Source organism: Necator americanus, chromosome V (genome assembly GCF_031761385.1).
Source record: "Necator americanus strain Aroian chromosome V, whole genome shotgun sequence".
In the NCBI taxonomy this organism is placed as follows: domain Eukaryota; kingdom Metazoa; phylum Nematoda; class Chromadorea; order Rhabditida; family Ancylostomatidae; genus Necator; species Necator americanus.
The window spans coordinates 23,346,986-23,374,371 of record NC_087375.1 but is presented as its reverse complement, the minus strand read 5'-3'; the positions used below and the strand labels follow the sequence as shown (position 1 = coordinate 23,374,371).

The 27,386-nt window shown below is 41.0% G+C and overlaps 1 protein-coding gene across 3 annotated transcripts; it reads right to left on the bottom strand.

The window, feature by feature from the left end:
* Positions 1–613: 613 nt before the first annotated feature.
* RB195_014957 (uncharacterized protein) lies at positions 614–27,181 on the bottom strand (the record flags this gene model as incomplete). 3 transcript variants are annotated; one of them, XM_064205445.1, is made up of 12 exons in its annotated part: positions 614–667; positions 756–876; positions 2,108–2,213; positions 17,008–17,158; positions 20,078–20,151; positions 20,213–20,291; positions 20,351–20,503; positions 20,558–20,653; positions 20,710–20,769; positions 20,840–20,924; positions 22,619–22,724; positions 22,790–22,889. In XM_064205445.1, 12 exons carry the CDS (start codon positions 22,887–22,889, stop codon positions 614–616), a joined length of 1,185 nt encoding a protein of 394 aa, XP_064061326.1. The 3 variants fall into 3 exon arrangements, with proteins under 3 accessions (XP_064061326.1, XP_064061327.1, XP_013298306.2); XM_013442852.2 differs by lacking the exons at positions 614–667; positions 756–876; positions 2,108–2,213 and adding an exon at positions 27,069–27,181 and having other exon boundaries at positions 16,961–17,158; positions 22,790–22,896; XM_064205446.1 differs by lacking the exons at positions 17,008–17,158; positions 20,078–20,151; positions 20,213–20,291; ... (4 more) ...; positions 22,619–22,724; positions 22,790–22,889 and having other exon boundaries at positions 2,108–2,136.
* Positions 27,182–27,386: the final 205 nt, after the last annotated feature.

Sequence of the window (27,386 nt, the reverse complement as noted above, 5' to 3'; positions counted from 1 at the left end):
CGCCGCATCTTCCGGGCCGTTTTTTTACGGGAATTAGGAAGAAATGGACGGAATCATACCCCTCTCCATAATCTACTATCCTGCATACGAATACTCCACCTGAAATCCATACCACCTCAGATTCGTGTGGTGATGCCTTTAACAAATGGTGCGCAGCCACAAATGAATAGTGTCAGAAAGAGGCAATTATGTGGGCTTCAATTATTTTCGTTCTTGTGGAGAAACTCAAAATTTTCGCCTGCTATAAGAGTTACAAGTTTTCCAAGGATGTTGGTTAGACTAGCCTAGTCAAGAAGTAGGGTCTAGAATACACCTTCAAACACCAATTAAAGCTTTTATTCCTTCAGAATCTTTCTTATTCTTTCAAAATTATGTAGGGTGCAAAAACCCATCCAAAAATGCACGAAGCTCCCACCGAATAGGGTTGTTGAAATCAGGACGAGGAATCAAAATTGGAACAGGGCTGGAATCTATCTATCTAATCTTCTATGATTGCAAAATGGAGAAAGTAGACAGGGGCACGGCGAATACAAATGAGTGAAAGAAGAAAAAGTTTCCTATGAGGTTTCGTAGGAGGATCATTGGTTGAGAAATGTGTGAAGTGCAATCGTTTTCAATCGATATCAGGCCATTTCAATTTGCTGCAACCGCACACGTGAACGCGATTCTGCAAATGCACATTACAGCTGAAAATTTCTACTCAACCACATATTTCTCTGTTATTTTGAAATATCATAGAGATATTGGAAGCTTACAAATTCTAGATTCTTGTTGCAGTGTGTAATGAGTGAAGTGGTGTTTATCGACAACGTTCGCTTATGTACATATTTGCTCCATGAAATGACGAACAGGCAGTGAATAGCGTAGAGGATTACACTAAATTATCACTTTCCTATGACGCTCACTGGAATCCTCACCCCAAAGAAAAAGAAAAAATGAATATGAAAAAAATAAATGCGCCTTTACACGCTCAATATCTAGAAACATAATGCAGCTGTTATGTACATCGGTTAGCAGTGCTTTGAAAATTTGTGTAGAGGTTTGATAACAATAAAACCGTCAAAAACAACGAATAACTAACAAAAAAGTAAGTTAGCTACACTTTTACGATTCACTACAACAATTTTCACACTACAGTAAGTTATGTAAGCACATTAGATTGAGAAGGATCTGACTTGTGGTGCAATTGCATGGGGGAAGTGACGCGGTGGGACAGTCGCGCAGCTGCACAGCCCTTACCGGATCCGTCGAAAACCACCGCGATGAAGCCGCTTACGCAATTACACCAAAATCAGCTACAGTGGAGCCAAAACGAAATGAAGCACGACGTGGTTGCGTAAGCCGTTGCGCTCAAAGCGGTGCGGTGGAGCGCAGCGGTTAGGATAGAGTGGGACCTTTGCTACAACCGTACTTTGCTGCAGTTTGCAATGCTCCCCACCGCGACTCCAATCCCTATCTACAGTGGCATTGCTGGTTATTAAAATGAGTAGAAAACTCTTAGAACTCTAATTTTTTCTGATCCTGCCGAATACTTTTATTGCATGAGTAAATAGATAAATAAACCTTTAGGAATTTTCTACGAAAAGTTACAAGGAAATTATTCAAAGTACAGAAGGTGAGCAGTACCGATGAACATCTAGGAATTGCAGCCTATTTCGAATACAGCAAGATAAACAGAACAATTATTGTCACTTCTTCACCTGCCCTTTCACGGCTGTTCAACCTCGGTATCCTTGAAAACGTCAACGGAAAAATGCTAACAAACGACAGAGATGTACTTGTTATAGTCCAGTCTGTGGGCGAAGGAAAAAAAAAACTTCTGTGGTGACTGTAACGGATTTTTCATATTGTCTTTTTCTGCAGAGTTGTTGATGAGAATTTTTCCTGTTGCAGTTCTATGTCGTCGCTCTTAACTTAGGAGGATAATTTTAAAAAAGAATTGATATATTAGCATTTAGCATAAGGGGAGCGTGTGGCGCACTCGGTTAGAAGTCCGTGGTAACCACACGGTTGAGGGTTCGAAACCGTCCTAGTGCAAACCAAACCATTCATCTCTCCTTGTCGATAAATTGGTACCGGACTTGTCTGGGAGGATAAAAACACTGACTTGATCATCGGCTGGCCCCCGCAAGTCATTGCATAGGCCCAATACGCGTTCCAAAACCTCAAACGTTGTTGAAGTGAGATACAGTTGCTCTCTATTTTTGTGGATCCTGCAAAGACTAAAGCGACTGCGTATGTAGTTTCACGTGAGAGATGTTTGAAACAACAGAAGATAATGTGGAAGTTCCAACACTGTTTTCAGTCTGCGCATTGACTGAATCTATTGTTTGCGCAATAGATTGTAATAATCGACAGTGCTTTTGGAAAAAAACGAGTGAATGGCCCTCAGCTCACAGACAATATCATAGTCCGGTTGAGAAGACAGAGAGATGTGAATAGTAAAAAACAGATAGTAAAATAGAAAACATAGTAAACTTACAAAAAAACTAAATATAGGGGAATGTTTTACTTATGAACAGTCCATTGATTTCGGTGGAGTCGTGAAACCGCAGAACAGGCGATGGTCTCACACTCCACGTGAATGCAGTGAATAAATGATCAGCGGAAAACTGGCTGTTATGTAGTTGCAGAAAATCAGTTGCGGAATGGAAGAGGGCAGAGGGCGACCGAAAATGCATACGTGAAGGATCGAACGAAAATGAAAAAAGAACAAACAACAGTAGTGGAAATGCAAGACTAGTGCTGTAAGTACACGACTGTTTACGTAAGAAAATTCTTTAAAATAAGATTGTTTACATAACCAATTTCTTCAAAATAATTCGGAAATGTTTACGACATAGTATCCGAAAGACTTTTTGAAAACTATGTCGCAATACAAAACTGACTATGTTAGGATCTCTGTGGGAAGTATAGAGTTCGGGTAGATTGCGAGTTTGGGCGTAGCCGCTCTCAATTCCTCGTAACCATCCTGATGAACGGCGTGGGAACCGACTTATTCTTAAGAATTACGTTAGGCCGCGCCACTCTTGTACACGCCCCGGTTCCCTCAGCATCTATTCATTGGTTTTACATGAATACGCTGATGAGGACACCTCATTGATTGTCGACCGCTCGCTCGTGGCGCGGGTGTTCTAAACGTACCTCGTAGGAAACAAAAAAGGTTTTCCACGCCGTTTTTAAGGACTACCAGGGAGAATTAAACCCAGTCATGCTAATACTCGTAATCCAGAAGCCGAACTCTATATCGTCCCACAGAGACTCCAAAATCGTCAATTTCGTTATAAGCGGCCTATAAAGCATATGTGGGACAACAGCAATACAACGGCTACTGAATAAACGACGATGAGGAAAGCAAAGACATATTTGGGGTAATAGATTTTTGCGTTTATGTTTTCGCGGACATACACCTAATTCTATTATCGGAGAAAAGCGATTTGACTCCTCACCTACTTAGGAGTATGGAGACAATAGAGTTGAGAACTGATTTTGGCGAATTAGAAAATCGACCTCACAAGAGCTTCCGGTTGATACACGTCTCCATCTATTTAGGTCTGTGTCTCCATGTACATGGTTATAATTTCTGCGATCGTAGCGATTCAAGAAATTTTTCGTAATTCTGTATGGTGAGAAGTGCTGTTACTAGTGGTAAAGCCCGCATATCACGAAATGTTTGATGAGGATTCTTTTCGGATTTGAGGGTGAGGATTTTTGATGAACCATTGGTGGGATCACTGCACAAGTTGACAATAGCAAAGGTGTAGTTTACTAGTATGAGTCAGATAACACCTAATCCTCCTCCCACCAAAAAAAAAGAATGTTCGCGAAGTTACCCTGAACGTCTTCGTCCCCCTGACGACGCAACTTTTCACGGGTGAAGGAACGCAGGCAGCGCGCAACACGTCCGCGTTTGTGATGGTGGGGCAACTCATGCTGCTTTTTTGACCTGCATATATCAGTTGGGTCACCGTGTTTCGACGGCCCCCTTCAAAGCTTCGTTATGCGACATATTTGGATTTTCTAGTAATTACATTCGTATTTCTGCATCCATTGAACTGTACTTTTGTCGCATATCAACCAGCAAAAGAAAAATGTCTCGCCTCTAGCTTCAGCTTTGGTGTGATCATTGGCATATAATCCGATTCTGTTCTAACACTAACGGGAATACAGTAGGACAATATGAAAACTGAGAAATCAAATCGAAGGAAACTAACAAGTGAAAATCTGGGAGATGAGGATGAAAAGAAGGACTCACTAAATACCGTACATTTTCATGGTTCTCGAAGAACTTTTTGCGTTCTGATCGTAATAGTTTTTTTTTTTAAATGAAGAATGCCGGTGCTGGTGATCCGAGGAGTCCTCAAACATTTGACATTATTTGCTTCCGATGACAAGCAGTCAACTACGAGAAGGCCAGCAAACAAGTCGGCGATAGCTGGAAAGCGATAAGTTCTGGACTATTGTCAAGTAGTCGGAATCCATGTTCCATGCTTATTCGTTATCAGAATAGGAGGAGTTACAGCGAAGCATGTTTCAGTTCCTTGGGCTGGTCGATGATCATTCAGATTTGCGTGGTGCAGTCAATAATACAATATAGTCAATTATATATATATATATATATATATATATATATATATATATATATATAGTCAATAATAAGACGAATAAACGAGATACTCAGCGTATTTTCTCTTTTTGTAAGTTTTACTTTCCAATATAATTAGAGTTTAGTATATTTTTCTTTTTCTTAAATGTTCTGACTCAGACAGAAGAGTTTTGTTCTTTTTTCTTTTTGTGCAATGGTGGATATGAATAAATAAATAAATAAATAAATAAATAAATAAATAAATAAATAAATAAATTAGTAGTTTAGACTTTCCTCTTTTCCAATCAATTTCTTCCTTAATGGAATTTACAACGACGCTTCAGTAATGGTACATTGATTCCCATTTAGCAGGAAACTGCTCCGGAAGTGATGGTTGCTGGAATGTCGCAAGTGCGAAGAGAAGAAGATGAAGGATGCGTGCAATGAATAACTGAGATGCGTTAATGAGCCTTCATGATTCCGAGCCGAAGTCGAACGTTCTACCGTATTTGAATGGAGTAGAGAAACGCCGAGCACTTTGTCATCCTTGTCTTTTCATTGTGAAATCATCCAGAGAAGAGACGATATCTAAAAAGCAGCGCAGCAGACATGTTATCTAAAAGAGCTCTAGTTAAAATCGCTTTTCCTGACGTTTAATCTTATTTTATTCTCTTTTTTCTTGTCAAGACCAAGAAATAAGGTGAATACATTACCACTTGTTGATGGCCAAAACAAGTTGCAAAGCGAAAAGAACAAAAGTGAAAAGAAGAAGGGCCTGTCAATTGAAAAATTCAATTTGAAAGTGTCAGATGCAAATTTCGAGTTTTCTCGAATTAAAGACCCCATAGGAAGACCTGAGATGCATGTCATTCTGCATCGCGGACACAAATAATGGGAATGGGGGACATGTGCGGCTTTTTAATTGTATTCTCGTTGCTTGAAAGCATCAGTTCATGCTCAAATTGAGTTAAGTGCACTCCGGAGCGACGCTCCATATGTGCTGTTTCGAAGTAGTGGAGAGGATTCAATGTGTAAAATAATAGAACTTTAAACACATACTTTGCCAATTAAAACCACCTTTATTTGATCATACAAAAGTGTTTTAAGTTTTTACGTCATGGTATGAAGGTATGAAAAAAATAACTCAAAACATGGCTCTTACCTGGGACCTATCTGTATAGGAGAGAAGTTTAGCCGGATTTCATGCAAGGATACTTCAAAAAGACGTCAACACAAGTGATAACCCGATTTCAAGTCGTCTCGTAGTCCTGGATTTGGGCTTTTTACAAGTTGGAAAAAATGCTCTACTAATGATATGATGCACATGAAGTTTCTTCAGGAAGCAATAGATGAATAACAGAAATAAGTGCATGTCTACTGCTAATGTGAATTTGTTCCGTTCGTAACACTCTGTGAGCTATAAGATTGCCCCACATACAGTTCCTTAACGTTATCCAGACAACAGTATTTAAGGATAATGCAAAGTGCATAAATCTCATTCGCCTTCGGTGAAAACCTGTAAGAAGGCGGTGGTCCACCACCCCGCTAGTCCGTGAGACTGGCCGGTTTGTTTTCCTTTTGGAGTTTTTGAGTATTGTACATAGATATCGATGTTGACACTTGGCAAGGACAGAGGAGGAGTTTGATGGGATATGCATAGCATCAAGGACCTCGAACCATTTTCAGGCCTTTGATAAAGACGAAGTTGTCGAAACGTCAGGCCAATGATAAAGTTTCAAGGAAACCTCGCTGGAAAAAGACTCCTCCTCATTCACTGCCAAACATCGACATCGATATCTGGAAAAGAAGAAAATATAAAACTGAAGTGAAGATAGGCGCAGAAGTAAAGGTGCAGTAATGAGCGGGACCAAACTTCATAAGTGTACAGTACTATGCTCCTTTCACTACTTATCCTCTTTTGCTTTCTTCACTGCTAGACGTCCTCACAAAGCCACTTAGTGGACCTTCTCCTGCACGACTCAGAGCATTTATGTCGGGGTTTAAGAATACATGTCAAGGCTCTAAGAAGATTACGACTCCCGTTATCGTTAAGACGTACTTTCGCGTGAAACACCAACAGATTTCACAATGGCGATGGCCTCAACGCATTTCTGAATCATCTGTCGAAAAAGTCGCCCTACATATTTACTATACTATTATTACTGCGCTTTACTTTATGCACTTTCGTTTCCGAAAATACATGTTTCCTGCATCCACTGAACTTCTTACGTTGATATTCTCTGTTTCCAAAAATTCCACTTATGGGAAAAAATGAACAACAATGTGAAGAATTTTCGCGCTATCGATATCGTTCTATGGTATGAGGAATAGCTCCGTCAGGTAAATTAAGATCCGAGAGGAATTCCTAAAACCCCTGACCCCTCAATTAGAAAGGGGAGTTTTGCGTTCACTATTTTTAAAGACTACATCCCGAACTGAACCTAATATTGGAACCTCCGTTTTGAGGAGTTAAGTGGATGTTGTCGTTGAAGTACGACGGAAACACTGTTGCTTTGCATTGTTTCACACTTTCGATTTAGGAACACACTGGAAATAAAAGAATCGATGAAGAAACGATTGTCATTGACGATTAACGAAGCGCCACTGAAAGACATCGCGCAGGAGAATTATCATTGCTGAGTATTAGTGTTCTTATTAGAAAGGACACGATACGGAAATGATTGGACTGTTTCTGTTCCAACTGTTCCAGTATTGCGGATTTCAGGATGATGAGAACTGTTTCAGGATTGTGAAGTGGCGAAATTCGATCGGATTTTTAACTTCAAATAAAAATGTGGCAATGACAGCCGTTCAGTCAATAAAATAATGAAGGGGAGGGGACGAAACCACAACAACACGGGCTTGCTTTCACTCATTCGGACACAGCACCGATAAAAACAACGATAAACGGACGATAAAGGATGAGATCTGGCCAAACATTGACAGCTGTGATGTCAATACTATTGTGGCTACCAGAAATTAGTGCTATTTTTCCATCAAATTGAAATGAAATATTTTTCAAATATATTTTTATTCGTGGTCAGGGACTTGATCACAAACATTGTGAAACTGACATCAAGGGCTAAATATTTCAATCTAAAGAATGAATGCAGTGTTTTTCTCTTAAACAAAAGAAAATGAAACGTGTGAAAGCGACATTTTTCTCGTGTTCCTTATACTATCACTGGTATTTTAGCTAGTATCATTTGCGGTTCCCGAGAAGATTTTCAATTCTTGACGGAAAAGATTTATAGCAGAGCTCCTCAATCCACGACGCTATAAAAAGTGCGTGAATAGTGTCGGACGTTAATCAATCCGCTTGGGATGCGCCACTACGTTCACTTCAATTAGGAATCGTTTGAGGTTTACGAACGTGTATCTGGCCTATATTGGGACTTTTGAGGACTAGCCGATGTTTCAAATCAGTATTTTTATCCTCTTAGTCGATTCTGGTACCAATCTATGCACCACGGAAGGATGAAGGGCTCGGTTGGCACTACGGCAATTTGGAACCATCCATCGACCGTGCATTCACAGCGGAATCTCTTACCGACTGCGCGCCACGCATTTTGAGAAGCATTTTATCCCTCGCTGAATTGATACAAGCCGTGCCTGGCAATATAAGAACACAGACTTGACGCATCAGCTGACCTACGCAAGTCATTGTAAGGCTAGGCATGCGTTCGTAAACGTTAGAAGATTCTAAATAGAAGTCGAACGCGCAGATACATCCCCAACCTTATTCAGCTGACGATTGCTTACTAATCTTTCCCCACAAAACTTAGAATTCTACTAAGAAAAATCAAAACAATATTAATAAGCATAAAAATTGTTATTATTAGTACAAAGTGATGGGAATAAAGGAAATGACTGAAACGAATCGAATACAGAGTTTTATGCTTAGGTTGAAAACGAAGAATAGTTATCCTGAAAAAAACATCAATCATCTGGTAAACTTCTCTCTTCCCCGCTTTCATAATTATGTATTTGATAAGCTTCAACTCACGCCTTTTTGCTTTCCTACCCTCTTTATTTTCGTCATCGAGGGTTTGACGTCATATAACTCTGATAGAAAGAAAATTTTACCAGATGAGTAATGTCTACTCAGGAGTGCGCACATTCATGATACAGTTGTTTTAAAAACGATTACCTCTTACGCCAGGGAGAAGATAAGCGCTGAATCACCGATAAATTACCTCATATGTTTTCGGAAACCGAAAAATTAATCGAAAAAAGCATAGAAATGTAACATGTCACACAAAAATGGAAATAACATTCGCAGTTACATATTCGCGTGAATTGGGAAATGGCTGCGTAGGAGAGAAAGTCAACAACGCGCGCCGCGCTGAAATTATGTATGTGTGGTGGTTGCAATATTATTGACACAGCAATCAATGCGAAGAGCTTAAGTTTGTCGGAAAAGTGGTGTAAGCACAATTAAAGGGAACAGATTACATTGTGCAAAAACACAGCATAATTCATCCAGAAGATGACCCTTTAGGGACGATGTTGGTGCGTCACATTCAGACCGCAACCCGTAATCCTTTGGAATTTGAACTTTTTGCAGATAGCAGACGAACGCCTATGCACTGACAGCTCTTAAAAAAAATTTAAAAAAAAATAAAGCAACTTTCTAGATTCTAACTCTCAACTATAGGTATTTCATCAGAAATAAAGAGAACCGGAACGTGGAAAAGTTACTCGTGTTCTTTGAAATAGATTTTGATGTAGTCTGTTAGTGTTTGTTGCAGTATCCTCTGAAATCAGAGAGGTGAGCGAATATTTGCAGAATCTCAAGCAACAGAAGTGGATTGCTGTCGTTGGATGTAATCAATTAATTGAATAGGGTAACGGTAGCAAGTCGCAAAACTATTGTGGAGACGTTTGAAAGAGCAATACGCACACGTCCTTGACTCTCCCGGAGAAGCCGACGACGAAATATAGAGCAATGACGCACAATAGTCATTAGAGCGACTCAGAAATATTTCAAACATTGAGTTCATTAAATACTGGCTTCTGTCTGACATAGATGTCTCTTATCTGTCTTGCCTTGGTCGGAGATCAAGGAAGAAAGCCAGGCTTCGCTTATTCTCTGGAGAGGGACGCGTCTGGAGGTGAAAAGCAGCCAATACTTGGGAAAGGCAAATTAGAAGTTAATCAGAGCTATAATAGAATTCTAGCCGACATCCGGAAAAGGTGAATTTCAAATAAACAAACTCCATTCAAAGGTACACTATAAACACATACATACCTTATACATGCACGCATTTGCGAACACATAAAAGGTTAACCACCTTGTTGTGAATTGTGAATTAACCTTCCAGCAATAAAATAAATATGAATTCGTGACTGTGAGACAGTTTTGACGCAGTCGATGAGCGGTAACTGCGTGATCGACGGCTGGAAACCGCACTGGTGATATCCAAGCCCTTCATCCCTTCTGAATCGATAAATTGGTATAAGAGTTGTCCGGGCGGAGAAAAACACTGACGTGACACATCGGCTCACCCCCGCAAGTCAATTGTATTGGCTGCACACGCACTCATAAACCTCGAACGCTGATGTTGATGCAGGATGGATGAGGCATCGGTGAATTTTTTTTTTTGCATTTCAAATTCAGAAAAAAAGGCTGAAAGGAGCAAATAAAATTCTTTCTGCCCATTGTTTGCCCAAAACGCTAGTGCTCTCCAGATACCAATATTAGTAATTTCGTCATGGGTTTTAAACTTAATGCATAATGATCGAAGTTGCAACTTGTTTGATTGGCGCAGGTCTACCGGAGGATAACGTGAGTTTCAAGCAGCTTGAAGTCAAATGCCACATGGAAAGGAACGAAAATTTGTACCGATGAGTCTCAATTATAAACAGCGAGCTGGAATTATGCACTTTGTGGCTTATGTATTATGGAAATACATAGTTGTTACAATTTTCTTCAGGAATCGTTCTTCTCCACGAGAACAGAAATGTTACGCATAGCATCTGCTGATCGGTAGCAATAGGTTCTTTTTTCATTCAAAATGAACGGTATGCCAGAAGAATTCCAAGAATTTTCCCGAAGTGATTAATTAAGATCGCCATTTTTCAGGATGCCATTCCATCAATACATTTTCTCTTGCAATTGCTGCCAAATATTCATTTACTGCAACATTTTCGGGCAATTTCTTACGAATAGACGTCATTGGTCGTGACTTCCCCTCGACGAAAGGGGGAATTAAAGCAAAGTATTTGTGTAGGCAAATGACAAGAATAACTGCTCCATGAATCATTAGTGTATTCTACTCCAGATCATTATATTACGTAGAGAGTTCTCGCCTTCCAGAAAGCAGATCCTACAAAGTAAACTTTTTATGCTTATTGATGCAGCTATACTACACACTACATACACCTAAAGAAAAATCGGGAGAAAATCTCAAAAACCGAGGAGAACATGAAATGAACATTGGAATGTTGACCGGTCTGAGAACATGCTACGACTAGTGTATAGTCAGTTGGATGAATTGGTGGATGGATGCCGATTCTCGGGAAAAAAAAAGTGTGTCGCTCGGGGACATCCGATCTCGAAACAGCTGCACCAGCGATCATCAACATTTGAGAGCACGACTGGTGGGCGCAGCTCTGAGCAAGTTGTTTACCTTAGAGAAGCATGTTCTTAGGGATTCAAAGAAAAACAATCAACGATCGGCCACTATGACAACATTGGGTGCAGAGTAATTAATTTCTAAGTTCGCTTTTCATCACACGAGATCCTCATAGCACGAATTTGCTTCCCAACTCGATCAAGACAGGTGAGCTTGACGAATTATTTTCTTTTAAAAATCCAACCAATGTATGACTTATGAGTAGTATATTGTGTAAAAGGCAATACGCTTTATGATCCCATGCTCGTTTTCACTTATGGATGCGCTAAAGAAATGCGAAGTGATCACATAACTTATTGCCCCTTGCAACGAGTACAGCTAAAGCGATATGAAGTGTTGTTTGGCGGTTTTTTCTTTGATGTTCCATGTGCATAAATAAATCAGAAAAGAAATTAGGACGTAGAGTTAGAAAAGAGGAGGCAGGTTCAGCCTCTATACAGCCTTTCGATGAAACTGTTTTGAGAGACGTATTCAGAAGTAGCAGAAATTGAGTGCTTACTCTCATGCAGTAAGAAATCGTCAGCTTGGCAAGCTTTAAAAAAGTGCTTGCATACAATGATTGAAGTAAGCCTTTGACATCTCTTCAAACAAATTGTTTATGCCGACAGCCGCTCCCCATTGAAAGCTCACTTAGCAATAAAGCTTGATGTGGCAAAAGTATGGTTTCTTTAACTCCAACATTATGATCGACAGCCACCACTTTCTCTGGTAAAGAAACCTTTATTTCAGATGAGGTTTCGCAAACCCGATTTTCGAAATACTGAAAAATGGTAATTGTAGACAATCTTTCCTTTTACCCTCCTTATTCAAGAGCTCCAATCTCCCGAAATCTCTTAAAATTAACTTCTGAAAGAGCGTTAGTTCTAGTTCCCGAAAGGTGATCCATTTGAGATATTTATGGCCTGATGTAGGTGCACGAGTGTTTGTGGCCAAGAGTAATTAAGTAATGATGAGTGAGATAAATGTCATAGTTCGTTTTCGTTTCAAGTAACCTTTCAAAGTAACTTAAGTAGTATAGAAAAGTTTAAGGAGAAAAAAAGTTTTCTGTAGACCTGTAATTTTCATGTGAACATATGCATAACACAGGGCAGATCGAAATGGAAACCTACGCGGTGCAAGTTTTTACAATTTTTTTTTGATGAAAAAGGGCTGGATACCGCTTCGTTTATTCTTGTTGCAAGCAAATCCACCTCTCGAAATACGCAACTTCTTGACTTCCACCTTTTCACCCTTCTCTTTTTCTTTTGTTCAGCATGGTGATACGACTAGTAAGTCTCTCATATCACCGCATTAGAGCCAACATGACTTATGATTGCAAAAAGTAAAGTATGTAGAATCCTAAAAAAGGACTCTACAAAACGAGGAAATTCACGTGTTCCCTACCCGGAGAGTACGGCTAGACCAAAGTGACCTGAATCGGGTTGTAGATTGCAAGTATGAGCGTCCTCACGCTCAGTTTTCCCTGATCGACCCGTGGCCAGATTCATGAACGTTCCCGGGAAGCCTCTAACCCTACTGCTGAGAGCACAAGTATCACCTGCAAAAAACCTTATTCATGATACGAGCGGGACCTTGGCGGCCTTCCCGTCGTGAGAATAGAGCTGCCATTTACCCAATCATAGATCCATCGAGTCATACTATTTGCTAGCTAATTTCCCGCGGTTTCTCCATTCTTTTAAGACCAGTCTGAACGTCCGGCTAATGCCGGACTTCAGGCATATTTTGGTGTTGGCTTCGCTCGCCTTCACCGATTAGTAAGAAATAACGGTACCGACGTTTTTTGGAAAATTAGAATTGCTTTTTTCAATCAACTCTTTCTTCAATTTTTTCCCGAATATTTAAACATAGATGAAAGATTTCATGGTTTCCCCTGAACGCGTCGGTTCTATATTTGGAGAACAATAGAAATTGATTTATTATCTATGTTTCTCTCAAATCTCCACAATTTGGAAAGATTATTCGAAGTATGAGTTTCCTCCGTTCTCAGCTATTAGCAAAGAACGAAGTGCTAACATGAAATGACGTGAATATCACTATCGTAGTGATAAAAATAAAGCTCTATTGCGTAAGCGTTGGCTACTATGTATTGTATTTAAGCAGCCGTTCGCACGTGTGTTTCCCCTTTTTGACGAAAAGATGTTAGCAGCCTCTGGGAGACATGCTGAAGCTGCGAAGGAACGACAGAAACTCATTCTACTGCGTTGGGGCTCCCGCGCACCGTATCAACCCCGTTGACCCGTCCGCCCCATTTTACAGCTATCTGATTTCGACGCCATAGTACCCGTCTCACCCAATTTTACCGCCTTGAAGGTCCAGCGCACCAAACCTAAGCCTTAATATTCCCTCTCTTTTTGGAATTTCTTGACTGAGACACGCACATACTGAGACGCGCACACGTGAGTGAATAAGCTCGTCATGATATAGAATGATAGTTTGCAAATCTGGAAGTATACATTCACGTAAAAGTTTATTTACTCTTACTAACATATGAGAGAAACTAACTTGCCTTATCAAAGCCAACATAGATAGTCTCGCAATATCAGACAGTGGTGAAAAGGTAGAGTGTAAGGTAGGTGAAAGGTAGGTGAAAAGGTAGGTAGAGGTACACACACACACACACACACACACACACACACACACACACACACACACACACACACACACACACACACACACACACACACACACACACACACACACACACACACACACACACACACACACACACACACACACACACACACACACACACACACACACACACACACACACACACACACACACACACACACACACACACACACACACACACACACACACACACACACACACACACACACACACACACACACACACACACACACACACACACACACACACACACACACACACACACACACACACACACACACACACACACACACACACACACACACACACACACACACACACACACACACACACACACACACACACACACACACACACACACACACACACACACACACACACACACACACACACACACACACACACACACACACACACACACACACACACACACACACACACACACACACACACACACACACACACACACACACACACACACACACACACACACACACACACACACACACACACACACACACACACACACACACACACACACACACACACACACACACACACACACACACACACACACACACACACACACACACACACACACACACACACACACACACACACACACACACACACACACACACACACACACACACACACACACACACACACACACACACACACACAACACACACACACACACACAAACACACACACACACACACACACACACGCACACACACACACGCACACACACGCACACACACACACGCACACACACGCACACACACACACGCACACACACGCACACACACACACACACACGCACACACACGCACACACACACACACACACAAACACACACACACACCCACACGGACTAAGCGCGTTATTATTTAGCATGATGTTATTGTGTCTTCACATCATTTCAATGTCTCCAGTTTGTCACAAATTGTTTTCTTTGAGATCTTACTTGACTTATTTCGTACCTCTCCTGTTGTGAATTGCTAGAATATACGGAACTTCTGCTATTCATTCCTAGACTCTGAGCCGCAGATTCTAGATGAGTTTTGCATACGTATTTTGCACGAACTCCATCATAGTATTTTCCTCTGTCGTGCTGGTCCGAGTGTTTCAGCAGCGAAATCATCGGTGCGGCTTATTGCAAAATTCAAGCTACATGCAACGAAATTACAGCTTTACCGTAAGTGCTTTTTAAAGTTATTCCAAACAATGGAAGAGAATCTCTGATCTCTGCTATGATGAAGATGAAAATAATACATCTCGGAAGAGATTCAGAAGGGCTCGGATTCAATGAGAAATGCCGACGAGCGGGGGACGATATTCATATAGTGCTATTAGTTTATTTTTCTTTGATTTTCATTGCTCAACTGCGATGGAAGGAGAGGTTGATCTAAATCTATACTAGACCTCATTAGCTGTTTTGTAACCACTCATTACTTTTCACATCTTGGTACTTTCCTCTGTTCAACATTCCAGTATTCCTTTAATGCATTCGTGTATATTGAGAAAAAGGTTGTCTCATGTTTGGAACCCATTCTTCATAAAATCTGTCCAATTAGTTATCTTTTTCATGAAGTAAGACTTCTTTTTCATCTTTGCCATCTTATTTTGAACCTCTGACGATGAAACCTTTTGTTCACGTGGCTATGGTGTAGCTCAACATTGAGCTTTTGAACGCTTTTGAACGGTTATTTCTCGTAAAATACTGCTTTTTTTTGTTTTTGTATCCGAATGGTCCATTACATTCAAATAATATTGCACGCAAAATGGAGGAGAAAAAAACGCCTACTTCTTGAAAACAACCAAGAGATTCGAGTGTTACATTGCAAATCACGCTTCCTGTGCATTTTTTGGAAACATTCAAATGCAAAAGCGGCTTTACATTTGTCGTGCCTTGTATTGACAGACATTGTATTCGTAGAAGCATAAGCACGTCCGTGGTCTCAAGATAGTCATTTATAAAAGCCTGTATATCTTTTACGAAGTACAGCTTTCCGCCCGGCCAGTTCTTCCAAACTATGGTTCGTAGTTGTGTGTAAATTCGCTCATTTTCTAGAAAAGATTCTGTAATACCCTTCTTGAAGTTATTCAGTCCTATTTTCCCTTTTAATTCATTGTAACACATCCAAATGTATAACATTAGGTGGAAAAAACTCTGAGAGACCATTTTGTAATTTTCCAGACAAATGGAGTATAGGTGTGTAGACTCTTTGGTTGGTCACTCTGATCAACCAACCTCATGCTTTTTTTGTAATCTTCGACGATGTATGGTTTACCACATGAAGTTGTAGACCAATCGTACATCGTGGAGATCAAGAACAAGCCGCGCTTGCCCTTCCACTTTGAAACCAGTATTCCCTTATGACTTTCATGGTAATGAATTTGCTCTCTTTTCTATTTTCTATCCTTGACTTATTTTGGTATTCTTTTCTAGTCCTTTCTCAAAGTTCCTAACAACTGAGTTCTGCATTTTGATAAGTTGTTAAACAACTGGCAACTCTCGAATTCTAATAATTGGTACAAAGATTCTCTGATCGAAGAATTCTCCCACTAGGTCCATAACCACAGATGGTTGGAAAGCTTGATCCCCTATTCGTAGCTATTCGGAAGTATGTTTAGCCTAAATGTGGTTCTGCCTCAAAAAGACACTAATGACTCACCAATGCAAGTTTGTAGACTTTTTAGCAGCTTGGATTACAGTTTTAGGAAGGTCTTGATCTTGTAAAGCCGGTCGCCATCAAACTGATTATGATTGGCAAAGTGAAGAGAATTCAGTAGCTGCTCAAATAGAGATCTTGATATTGCTTTCCAGCAATGAAATGCCCACTAATTGTAGCTCTGGAACCTGAAAATCTCTCTGCTTAGGCATTGACACTCCCATTTGTATACATAGTCCGATTTTTTCTTTGATTTCAGCAGCGTTTTTTCATAAAATTTAACATCTCTTGTTCATCGACAATAAGTGCAAACATTTCCTCGTTTAAATATAGCTCGTAAAAGTCGATCGACTGATGGAAACTACGGGGCTGATCAGTGGACCAGGCTGTTGGGGAAATTTCCAGTGAAGAGTTCCTGCTTTGCTTGGTCACTGGTTTTCGATTTCACTACCTGACACCGACAGTGTGCCATTACCTCTCGAATCACACTCCTTATCTGCAGACAGCACCAACGCCTCATTGAAGTTGGAATCATTTTCTGTGGCATCCATTATATCTTCATCAAAATCAACGAGTAATCCTTCCGAACTATTCTCCTTATCGTCGCGTTCGGCCATCTTTGGCTCCTAAAACTCCGGTATTGTAAAGGAATGAGCGTAAAAAGAACTCTTGTAACAAGGGGATCTGCAACAAATACAAATCAAATCATGTTAACACGTAAAAATTTGTACACAAGAAAAAAGTGGTAACCGTGGGACAACCTGGCTGAACGTTGAACCGTGGCAGCATGATGTCTTAAAACGTGCTTGTCCCACGTCCCTAAGACGCAAGAAAGCGTCAGCGGGTTAAGAAAAGGAAGCAGAACTACTTGCCGGAATGCATCTAGAGAAGGAGAAAATTCTAGTACTAGAAGAATGGGCACTAGCAATATTCGAGATCGGATATAGCGTAAACACAGGTAATCAAGTGAAGCAGAAGATGCGCGACAAGAAGAAAACAGTGATCATCTCAATGACGGGGTAACCCAGTTCTGAAGAAATTACTAACTGGCTTCAAAGTAATGTATAGCTTTACGATGTCTAATGCACTACTCTTTTTGCTATAGAAGAAGGACATGATGCAAACTTAAGGCGGTGTAGTGGCGTAGAGATAAGTCGCAATTAGATGGAAGCCTTTTGTTCCGCGATTGAAAAAGAGTGAAGGTCGGTCTATTGACAGAAAGCGAGGCAGAAGAGGGTGAGTTTGATTTTATTTGAAAGGATTTGAAATGATTCATGATTATATAATTAAAGGATAAAGTCACTGTCGTATCAGTCCACTCGGGATGCGCCAACGAGTTTTACTGGAATTCATAATCGTTGTGGCTTTGGAACGCGTGTTGGCCTGTACAATGACTTGCGGGGGCCAGCCGATTATCAACTCAGTGTCTTTATCCTCCCAGGCAAGTCTGGTACCAATTTATCGACTCCGGAGGGATCAAAGGCTCGGTTTGCAGTAGGGCGGTTTCAAACCATCGACCATGTAGTTACAATGAATCTCTAACTGAACGCGCCACGCCACACGATGAAAGAACACATTTCTCACCAACATAGAAGCCCACATTATAACGAATGCAGAGTATAAGAGTTAGTTTTCGGGAAAAACAGAAAACGAAAAAACGGCGAATTTCGAAGTGACCTGCAAGATGACAAAGTCGACACCAAAAGAGTGAATTTGTGGGAAAATTACAAAAACACGACAAATTTTGATGCTATTAGCAAGAAAACGGAAAGAAAACCAGTTGCTAATTAAACAGTTGGAAATTTTCTTCGCCATAATCTCTGCAAAACTCCCATTACTTTTCCATATCCGCTTTCCGATAGTTTAATGGATGCAAATGTCTCTCTTGCGGTTAACAAGATGGTTGTTGGGAGGGAGCGGGAGGAAACCACATTCTTTCAGCTCCCGATCCTTCTTGGATCCAGGCACAGAAAAACGGCACGAGAAACCTCAACGATACCACTATAACGCGTCATATCTGCGAGCCGCTCGAACTATAAATTGTCTATGAGAGATCCAAACATCGTCAATTTTGTGGTTTGCTGTTTCTAAGTGGGTAGGCGGTGTACTCGAAGTGGTGTGGTGTAACATTTATTCAGCACTCCGATTGGTTCCCACCTTAAATGTTGTGTAAATTTACCAGGCTTAAAAATTTGGTCCGGCATTGCATGAAGTAATTTGTACGAAAGATCATAACAATTTGGGTAAGAAAAACTTTCTTTTGTAGAAAATATTTCTCTTTCATTTGTTGGTTCACTTCCTTGTTATTTATATGGTCTAAGTATCTCTAAGATTAAACACTATGAAAAATAGTAACAATGAATTATCAGCGATCTTTTGGTCGGTTTGAGCTGAAGGGTAATTAAGGAGGGGGCTTATTGTGGAACTAACGTAAGTGTAACGTAAAAGCCCAATTTGTGCGAACAGGCAGGTGAGCGCGATGCACCTCTGACTGCTGTTGAATTGAGAGCAGAGAAAAGCGTACGTTGCAACAGACGTGTCGCGCTCAGCTGGATGAAGTCGTCCGTCGCCAACTGCACTGGCAAAGACACCGTCATATATCCTCTACTTTTAATGAGATTTCTGCAACTTTTCAAACTATAATCAAAACTACCTGAATCTCGGTGCAGTCGCGTATGCGGCGAAGCAGCGTAGTTGCGCCAGCTGTTTGGATCGAGGAAGGGCCCTCGCTAGGTCCACTCAAGTTTGCAGTACAAGTCTATCGCAACCGCTAGCTCAACTGCGCCGCTTTGAGCGCAACCGCTTATGCAAGTGCGCCGAGCTTCGGTTCATTTTGACCTGACTATGTCAGGAACATCTAAACCTATTGCATTGAGTGCTGTGGTTAGACACAAATTATTAAAAGAAGGTTCAGTCAATCAAGACTATGATTAAAGGCAGCGTTTGGGTTTGGAAAATCTAGGGGGAAAATATAGAGGTTGAGGTGTAGATTACCAGTGTGAATAGGTGCTCTCAATTTCAACTGATCGTACTGAAAAGCGGCACGGGAAACGGCGTTTGTTCTTACGATACAGATGAAAACGCAGTTCAGCTATGTATCATCATCGCATCCGAGAGCAGGGAATCGAGAACCTAAGGAAACCGGAGCCCATAGAAAGCTGGCGCGTTCTAGCGTACCTCATTGGAACGAGGGCGCTTCCCACGCCTCTTTCACGAAGATTAGGGGAAGTTGAGCGGGCCGCGCTCTTTTTCGCAATCTAAACCCCAAACTTTTTTGTGCAGATTTCCTAGCCAGTTTCGCGATACATTGCCTTCAGGTAAGAAACATTTCAAGTTTTTAGCCTGCTTTTCTGGAGATAATTCAAGACAATATGGAGCAACACATCGTGAATTATATTAAGTGTGGTAGTGCAAAGATCATGTATAAACGTTTATCTAAGCTACGTAAATATCACAGACATTTAAAGACCTGTTTTAATCGCAGTTAAACAATGAAATAGTCAACTAACAAACTGCTAAAGTTCCGTTTTTTCCTCCTTCAGGACCTTTTCTAAAACGATCTCGAAGTGAAGAGGTGAATTCCCAGGGATTCGTGGTGGGCGACCTTTCTCTCCGTAGCCTGCAAAGTTGTACTTTGAATTTTTCTGGTGTTCTCCAGAAAGACTTGAATAACTGCTCACCGAGCTCTGATGGTATGACGACCTTTCGACGCTCTCCTTCACACATGCCGTCCATAGCGATGTCCATACCAGCGATGACCTCAAATTAACTAAAACCTGTGTGACTTTCTCCGAGCAAAATCGAAAGTTCTACGGTACCTGTCCACTTCGTAGCTTAAAAATAAATGGTTTGTTGCGGCTCCAGCTTGAGTCAATGAATGTACCATCTTCAAGATGTAGAGTGTATTGCTGATGAAGGGTGTCTCCTTTCTCCGCCTTGATACATTCCTCCTCAGGAATCTCATGTGTCACCTATGCGAACCTAGTGAGGCATATCCGTGAATAAATTGCGATGAATGTACTAACTGTTATATGCACTCCTTCATCGGTAACCCATTTCTCTCCTGGGTTCGGTCGGAATAAACTTTTGAGCTCGACAAAGTAATGAAGTGTTTCTTCTTCCTGACAAGCAAAAAAAAAATCTTCTATCGTCTCCAGATTTAAAAAAAATTGCCTACATTAACGCCATCCATATTCTTTGCATCCTCGCCGAAACCCTCCTCAGGTGGGATGGTTACCTGAACATAATTTCTTGAGTATTTGACAACACATCATGGGAGTTTTTTTTTTTTCAGAAAATAGATGTACCTTGCGTTGTTCTCCCACGCACATCCCTTCCATTGCGATGTCCATGCCACGGATTACTTCACCTCGTCCTAACACGAATGTGAACCTACAGCACTTTTGACAGAGGTATTCACAAAAACTTCATTCAAAAGCATCATTAACAAAAATCATTCACATTCACAAGCAAAAACTGTAGATCTGCAGAGTACCTTTGACATTTCGAACAAACAGGCGCAAAAAGCATATCAGCTTAGAACCAACTAAGAAAGCTGTCCTCTTTACTTAACATGTGGACATCTCGCTCTATTCATCAACAATACTTAGAATTACATAATCAAAAATCCCTCAATATCCTTATATCCAACACTCCATCATCCTCCGGTATTCGAAACATAAAACAAACACGTGGCATGTAAGTTTATCAGCTTGACAAATTTGATAAAGTGAGAGGCTGATACACATTGGGCTCCTCCCTGCTGTCTAAGTCAGCCTGCTTCTGATTGCTTAGGTAAGCTGCTGCTTGGTCTCATTTAAAGACATCACCCTGCGAATCTGGAGTTTTATGGATTTCCGACTATATAGGGTCGTACATTGCAGAAATGGGTGGGATCTCGCTTATTTCTTCCTAATCGCTGTGAAAACGGTCCGAAAGATGCGGCGCGTGCACAAGGGTGGCGCGCTGCAATAGAACCCGTCGTAGAAAACAGCGACTCGGAACGCTTGGATATGTATTGAAGTTTCGAAGAAAACAGCGACTCGGAACGCTCGAATATACTTATACTGGTTTACTGAAAAGAGTGAAAAGGAAGGTAAGGATTCCATACTCTGTTACGCGTTTGAAGTCGCGTTTATCGCTGGATTCTTTGCATAGCCCATATCCTCGGTCTTTAACCTTGCAGTGGGACCCTCGAGATCCGCCATGTCACGAACCACTGAGTTCCATGTATAAGCCAGTTTCATCATCTTGTTCCGTGGTGTATAAGCGTGGGCCAAATTTTGCATTTATCTGGGAATAGTGAGCAAGGCCATTCTTATTCACTCCCGTTACCGTGTGCCTCATATCAATTGCTCTTGATGCAATGAATGTACCTTCTCTTTAACTCAAATTGTGCTCCAGTTGCAACCCGCACAACGTTCTCAGGATCTTCAACTTGCTGGTTATATCTCACTCTCTCGTATGGTACAAGGAGTGAACATGACATTGGGCCACGGCCCCAATGTCATGTTCACTCCTTGTACCATTATGTACTCATACTGCTTAAACTCCCGTCCCTACTTTTTGTTCTCACTCTCTTATGTGCTTGACGCACGAGTCCGAGCTATATTCGCCTTACGAACACTACTTATTATGTTCACCTTTGTTGCGTATGTTGTTGTTAGTTATAACGAAGTTCAATTACCCAAGTTTGTGGATACTCCATATCGGCGGCCGACTTACTATGACGGCGGTCTCACCCGTGTGGCACTCTCTACAGAGGAAGGCGAGCATCCATGTGCGTGTCATCTTGTACAGCACGACCGACTGTTGTTCACTGCCCTACTTACTTGTTCCGTGCCCTAGATTTTGCCATTTTCTCTTAATTCTGTTGAGACAGCCGGAAGGCGAATTACCCCATGGAAATCACGCCTCTGCAACAGTAGCCGTGCCCAACTATATGCTAGTTACGTTGCGCTCGTAGTTTCCTTTCCCTTTTCTCGTAATTCGAGTCTCAAGTCAACAGAAATATCCTACGAATGCGAGAAACTTAGTGTTCCTGAAAATGGCCTCCGAGAAACTTTGGAAATAAAACAAAGCCTTACGGTTTTTGTCCAAAATTGCTGCCAACAACCCTTCCTTCACTGTTGGTCAGCTTGTAAAATTGCTCCAAAGTATCACCAACTTCCGAGCGAATTTTGCACTTGGACTCTGAACATGTTAGTTCCAGTTCTTCACTATATCGTCGTTCGCGATTAGCTGATCGATAAATTTACCTGGGATTTTCTTGATAATCTCGATTGTCACACCTTCGTCAGTGGTCCATGTTCTGTCGCTGGCTGCTACACCGGTTACCAAGAGGAGCAACAACAACATTTGTCTACTGCAACGATCATGCGTACGTATGTACACGTCAAGCATATACTACGTTAAAGGCAGCGTATCCAAATAGAAGTGCTACGCAAAACCATATTAAAAGCGTAGAGTTCAGGTTGTAGATTACGAAAACCAGCGTCGTTCCGCTTGGCTTCCTTTACCATGCGTTAGCGTTAGTTGTCGTGAAAAAATGGCGTGAAAGACGGCGTTCCTGACTACGAAATCAGTTGAAGCGCGCCACTCTTATGCACTCGTCACATACACGAGAGCAATGAAGTCTCCTCAACAGCCTATTCAAGCAAAACAAATGAACAGGCTGCTGAGGGTACCAAAGCATGTACAAAGGGCCGCGTCCTTGCGTACTTCGTAGGAACGTCCGCCGTTCCTACACCGTTTTCTTTACTACGACTAAAGGAGGACGAAAAGAGCCACGTTCGTTTCCTCAATCTACAGCCCGATCTCTACGCTTTCTTGGGCTCTCTGTACCATTTGTAAATTTCGTGATACACTGCCTTCAAAGTACATTTATCAAGGACCATACATTCAATGCACACGTATTGTATGGTAGGGTCGTAACGACATGACGCGCGATGCAGTCACGTAAACGAGTGCCCTCGAAGCATCGCCGTGGAGCGTAGCGGTTAGGATCGTAGTGGAACCCTTCCTTACACAGCCCATCGCTGTAGTTTGCGATGTGCTTCATGTCGTTTTGACCCGGCTATATGTACAGTTTGGACAAGTTTTCATGTGTGGAGACAATTTACCGGCTACGTACCAAGCAGCGCAGTTTTCAACTGCTGACTGCGGAGGTGTCGTTGAACTGTAGGTCGTGACTGGCTTCCAGTCACGAGCTACAGTGCAATGACATAAGACTCACGAGACGATGACATGAGACTCACGAGATCGCGAAAGTGAATTAAACAAGAATCCTTGTACGCAGACGTCTAGTTCAAAACGAAAACGTAAAGTAGCGCCGCATAACGAAGAACTCAGCTGGGAATTTTTTCGCTGACGTAGACTTCCCGTCAGAGTTAGGTTAAGAAAAGTGTAGAGCGCTGTTAGTATTAAGAATAAGGCCTCTGCTTGCCTTATTGTAAACATGTGAAACTAGCCCCTTATCATCGCCAGTCGTCGACACCCTCTCCTTCTCACATTTTACTCTACTACTACTATTCTACCAACTATTCCGTCTCCATCTAATGGTAGAGGAGTGGCCGAGATTTCTTAAGTCCTAACTTTCACGGTTATATCATTCTATGCCAACAGTTTTGCTTCTTATTCGATCTGTATAGAAACAACAAAAATGACTAGTGACAATAGCTAACGCATGGTAGTTTTGACATACGGTAATCAGGAACATGATGGAGTCGTCGATGCGCACTTCTTTATAAATCATTCTATTTTATGCAACAGTTAAAACATAAATGCTCGAATAAGTGTCCGACGAAATTGCGTTGCTATTCTAGCGTTGTAATCACTAAGCATTTGAAAGATGTAGACATCTAACATCCGAGCCCAAACACTTCTGAGCTTTTGGAATCGAGCAACACTCATTATTTCAAACAATCCTAGAGAAAAAGAAATTCAAACTCATAAGACGAGATTTTGCTGTTGGAACATAATTTAAGGCATCAGACAAATCTGACGTGGTGAGAGAATCCGGAGGGAAAGCTAGAGAAGGTGTCATAGATTGCGACATTTTTGAAAAAAAGAAAAAAGCGCTCGCTCGTGGACGTTGCGCGTGCACAGAAATTTAGCACTGCAACTTATTTCATAGGATAAAGTGCTGTCTTCTACCCCAGTTTTTTACGACGATTAGGACAGGATGAACGGAACCACGCTTGTTTTCATAATCTACAACCTGTTTTCACTGGAGTTTCTATACCATGTCAATTTCGTGATATTTCGTCAATTTTCGTATACGTCTTCCGCCTCGTACTTGTATTCCAAGTAGAAAATTGACATTTTTAAGTTCGTTCAAGCAGTTATAGGTTCAAATAAAATTCACAATTCCGTTTGAATCTATAACTTGCAAACAACGAATCAAGTAACAGGAAGAAAAGATGGGACTCCAAGAGCTGTTGGGAAAGAGGAGAATGTGGAGGTTTTGAGAGGAGCAACTATGAGTAACTTTCGGAAACGGTCGCCACCTTTCTGAAGTAATATTTAAAAAGCGAAATTTTTGCTCGTCACTGGTCTTCGTTCGTGCTCTTCATACTCTACTTGGATTGAGACAATGAATGTTTAGCTATACTTCTTTCATTATCTATGAAAATACGATAGACTGCTTTACTTTTTGAAGCAATGAGGAATGAAGCCTAAAAACATGGAAGATAAACTGGAAGGGAAATGATTGAGTCCGTGGTCTTGAAAATCTTCAGGAAAAGTTTTTGTGGTGCATAGCGTAAGTGCAAAGTTCGAAATAAATGTGAGCACAATAAGTGCACTGCAATTATATTTGCTTCATGATGACAAAAAGTTGGAACGTTCCACATATATTTGATTCGTATCAGACACTGACTTGCACTCGTTGACGCGTGCTCATAAAGCGATCGAACGACAGACTGCGTCGACCGTCTTATGTAGCCGTGCGACGCTACGCTCTCGGCAGCTCCGTCGACAGTACCGCAGCTAAGGTGTACGCAACGCATCCTAGCGATACAATGCGGACTGCGTTTACGTAGGTCTAAAAAGGAATGTGGTTCTTTTTGAGGTGATTAGTTTCACCTCAAGTTCCAGTACGGTATGTTTCTGCTCATCAGAGATAAGATCACGGAGCACCTTCCTGCTTCTTGAACATGAAGTATTTAGAATTAAAACAATGTTAAACTGGACGTGCGTTTACCGTCTGTACTCAACATCGTATGGACTGGTCGTACAGAGGAAAAACCGCCAAGAAATTAACCCGTTAAGAATCCAAAAGCAACTAACTACTTTACTGCGTTTACTTAAAGTCTCTTGGAGCGCGCATTCTTAGTGGAACAATTTTTGCTCCAAAATACGATTTCAAATTTCAGTGGTGCGCGTGAATTTCCACTGGATTCATTTTTCAATCCGCTCTCAATGTCTATACAGCAACATCAACTGGAATTTTTCTGCGGAAACATTTACGGAACCAAATCACCATCACCGAACAGTAAAAGCAGAAATAAACGGTGGAACCTCCATGTGGTTAGAAAATTTCTAATGAATGATGTGCTGAACTCAATTCATGAGGGTGTCTCCAATCCAAGTGCGAATGTGCAAGTATCTTCACTGTTTTGGAAGACATGAAATATAAGCACACACCCTTAGGGGCGGGAGGTAAAACATGCCGTCCACTACCGAATGGGATCTACGTCATTTTCTATATAGGCATACAATACCCAAGTCTTGGTACAGAAACATTTTGGCACTTTTATCGAAAATTGCTAATAGACATCTCATTAGCAGCCTAATATGTAAGCATTAGCTTCCGTAAGGTTTTGATTCTCCTAAAAAAACAACTGTTTGCAGCTCAGTGTAACCAAAAACAAAAGGTTAAGCTTCAAAAATTGTTAGGCAAAGAAGGACAGAGCTCTTTTTCAAGAAAAAAAATTATTCGAATTTGTTCCCGTTTAATATTTCTCTATGGTGCTAAACAGACACCCTCTAACTAAATAGCGTGAATTCAAAAGTTTGAAAACAAGTTGCAGTTTTCGCCTTTGCTGCTGTACCAATTTTTTCTATGTGAATCACTTGTGTTGACATTATTTAAGGATTTTCATTATTTTGTTATTTAAGGATGGCGATAGATTATTGCTATCAGCTGCTTAATAGTTGTAATCTGAAAAATTTTTATTTTTGGATGAACAAGAAAAATTACCAGTGTTGTGTTTGATGTTACTTTTCATTTTTAAAAATTCATAACTGTAGAGTCCGACTGACAAAAACAAAGCGTGAATATGGATGAATGCATATTGTTACTTTGACTTTGCTTGCGCTTTTTCTGGACAGGAGGAGAGAAATTATTCACTTTCTCCAGTGATGGACCAGATATTGATTGGTACTTCTCAAAAATCTGCATGATAAAAAAGAAGATTAATTTTGGGCTTCTCAAGGCCTCCTTAATCATTCAATTTAATCGAGAGAGCCGTAAACAAGGATTGATATGGTAAGTTCAATCTCAAAAGTCAGAATTAATTGGAAATGGGAAAGTACCTGAGACTGGCTGGTGGATAATAGGTCCAGAAACGACTGAGACTGGCACGGATAACAAGTTCTAGAAAGCAATTACTTGAGTCAGTGAGTTCACAGTGCTGAACTGGCTGCATTCAAACATCATAGATGATAAACTTAGTGCAGATATTTTGCACAGACGCAAACCAGTTGGGCAAACACCACTCATTCAGCTTGGGAGAAAAAAAAACTAAAAGTTGCTCGTGATAGTTCCAGTGAAACAAGGTGAGAAGACGCTCCGAGAGTAGAACAATCAATAGACCTGAAGGTCATAGGGGCGCAATCAGGATAGACATGGGG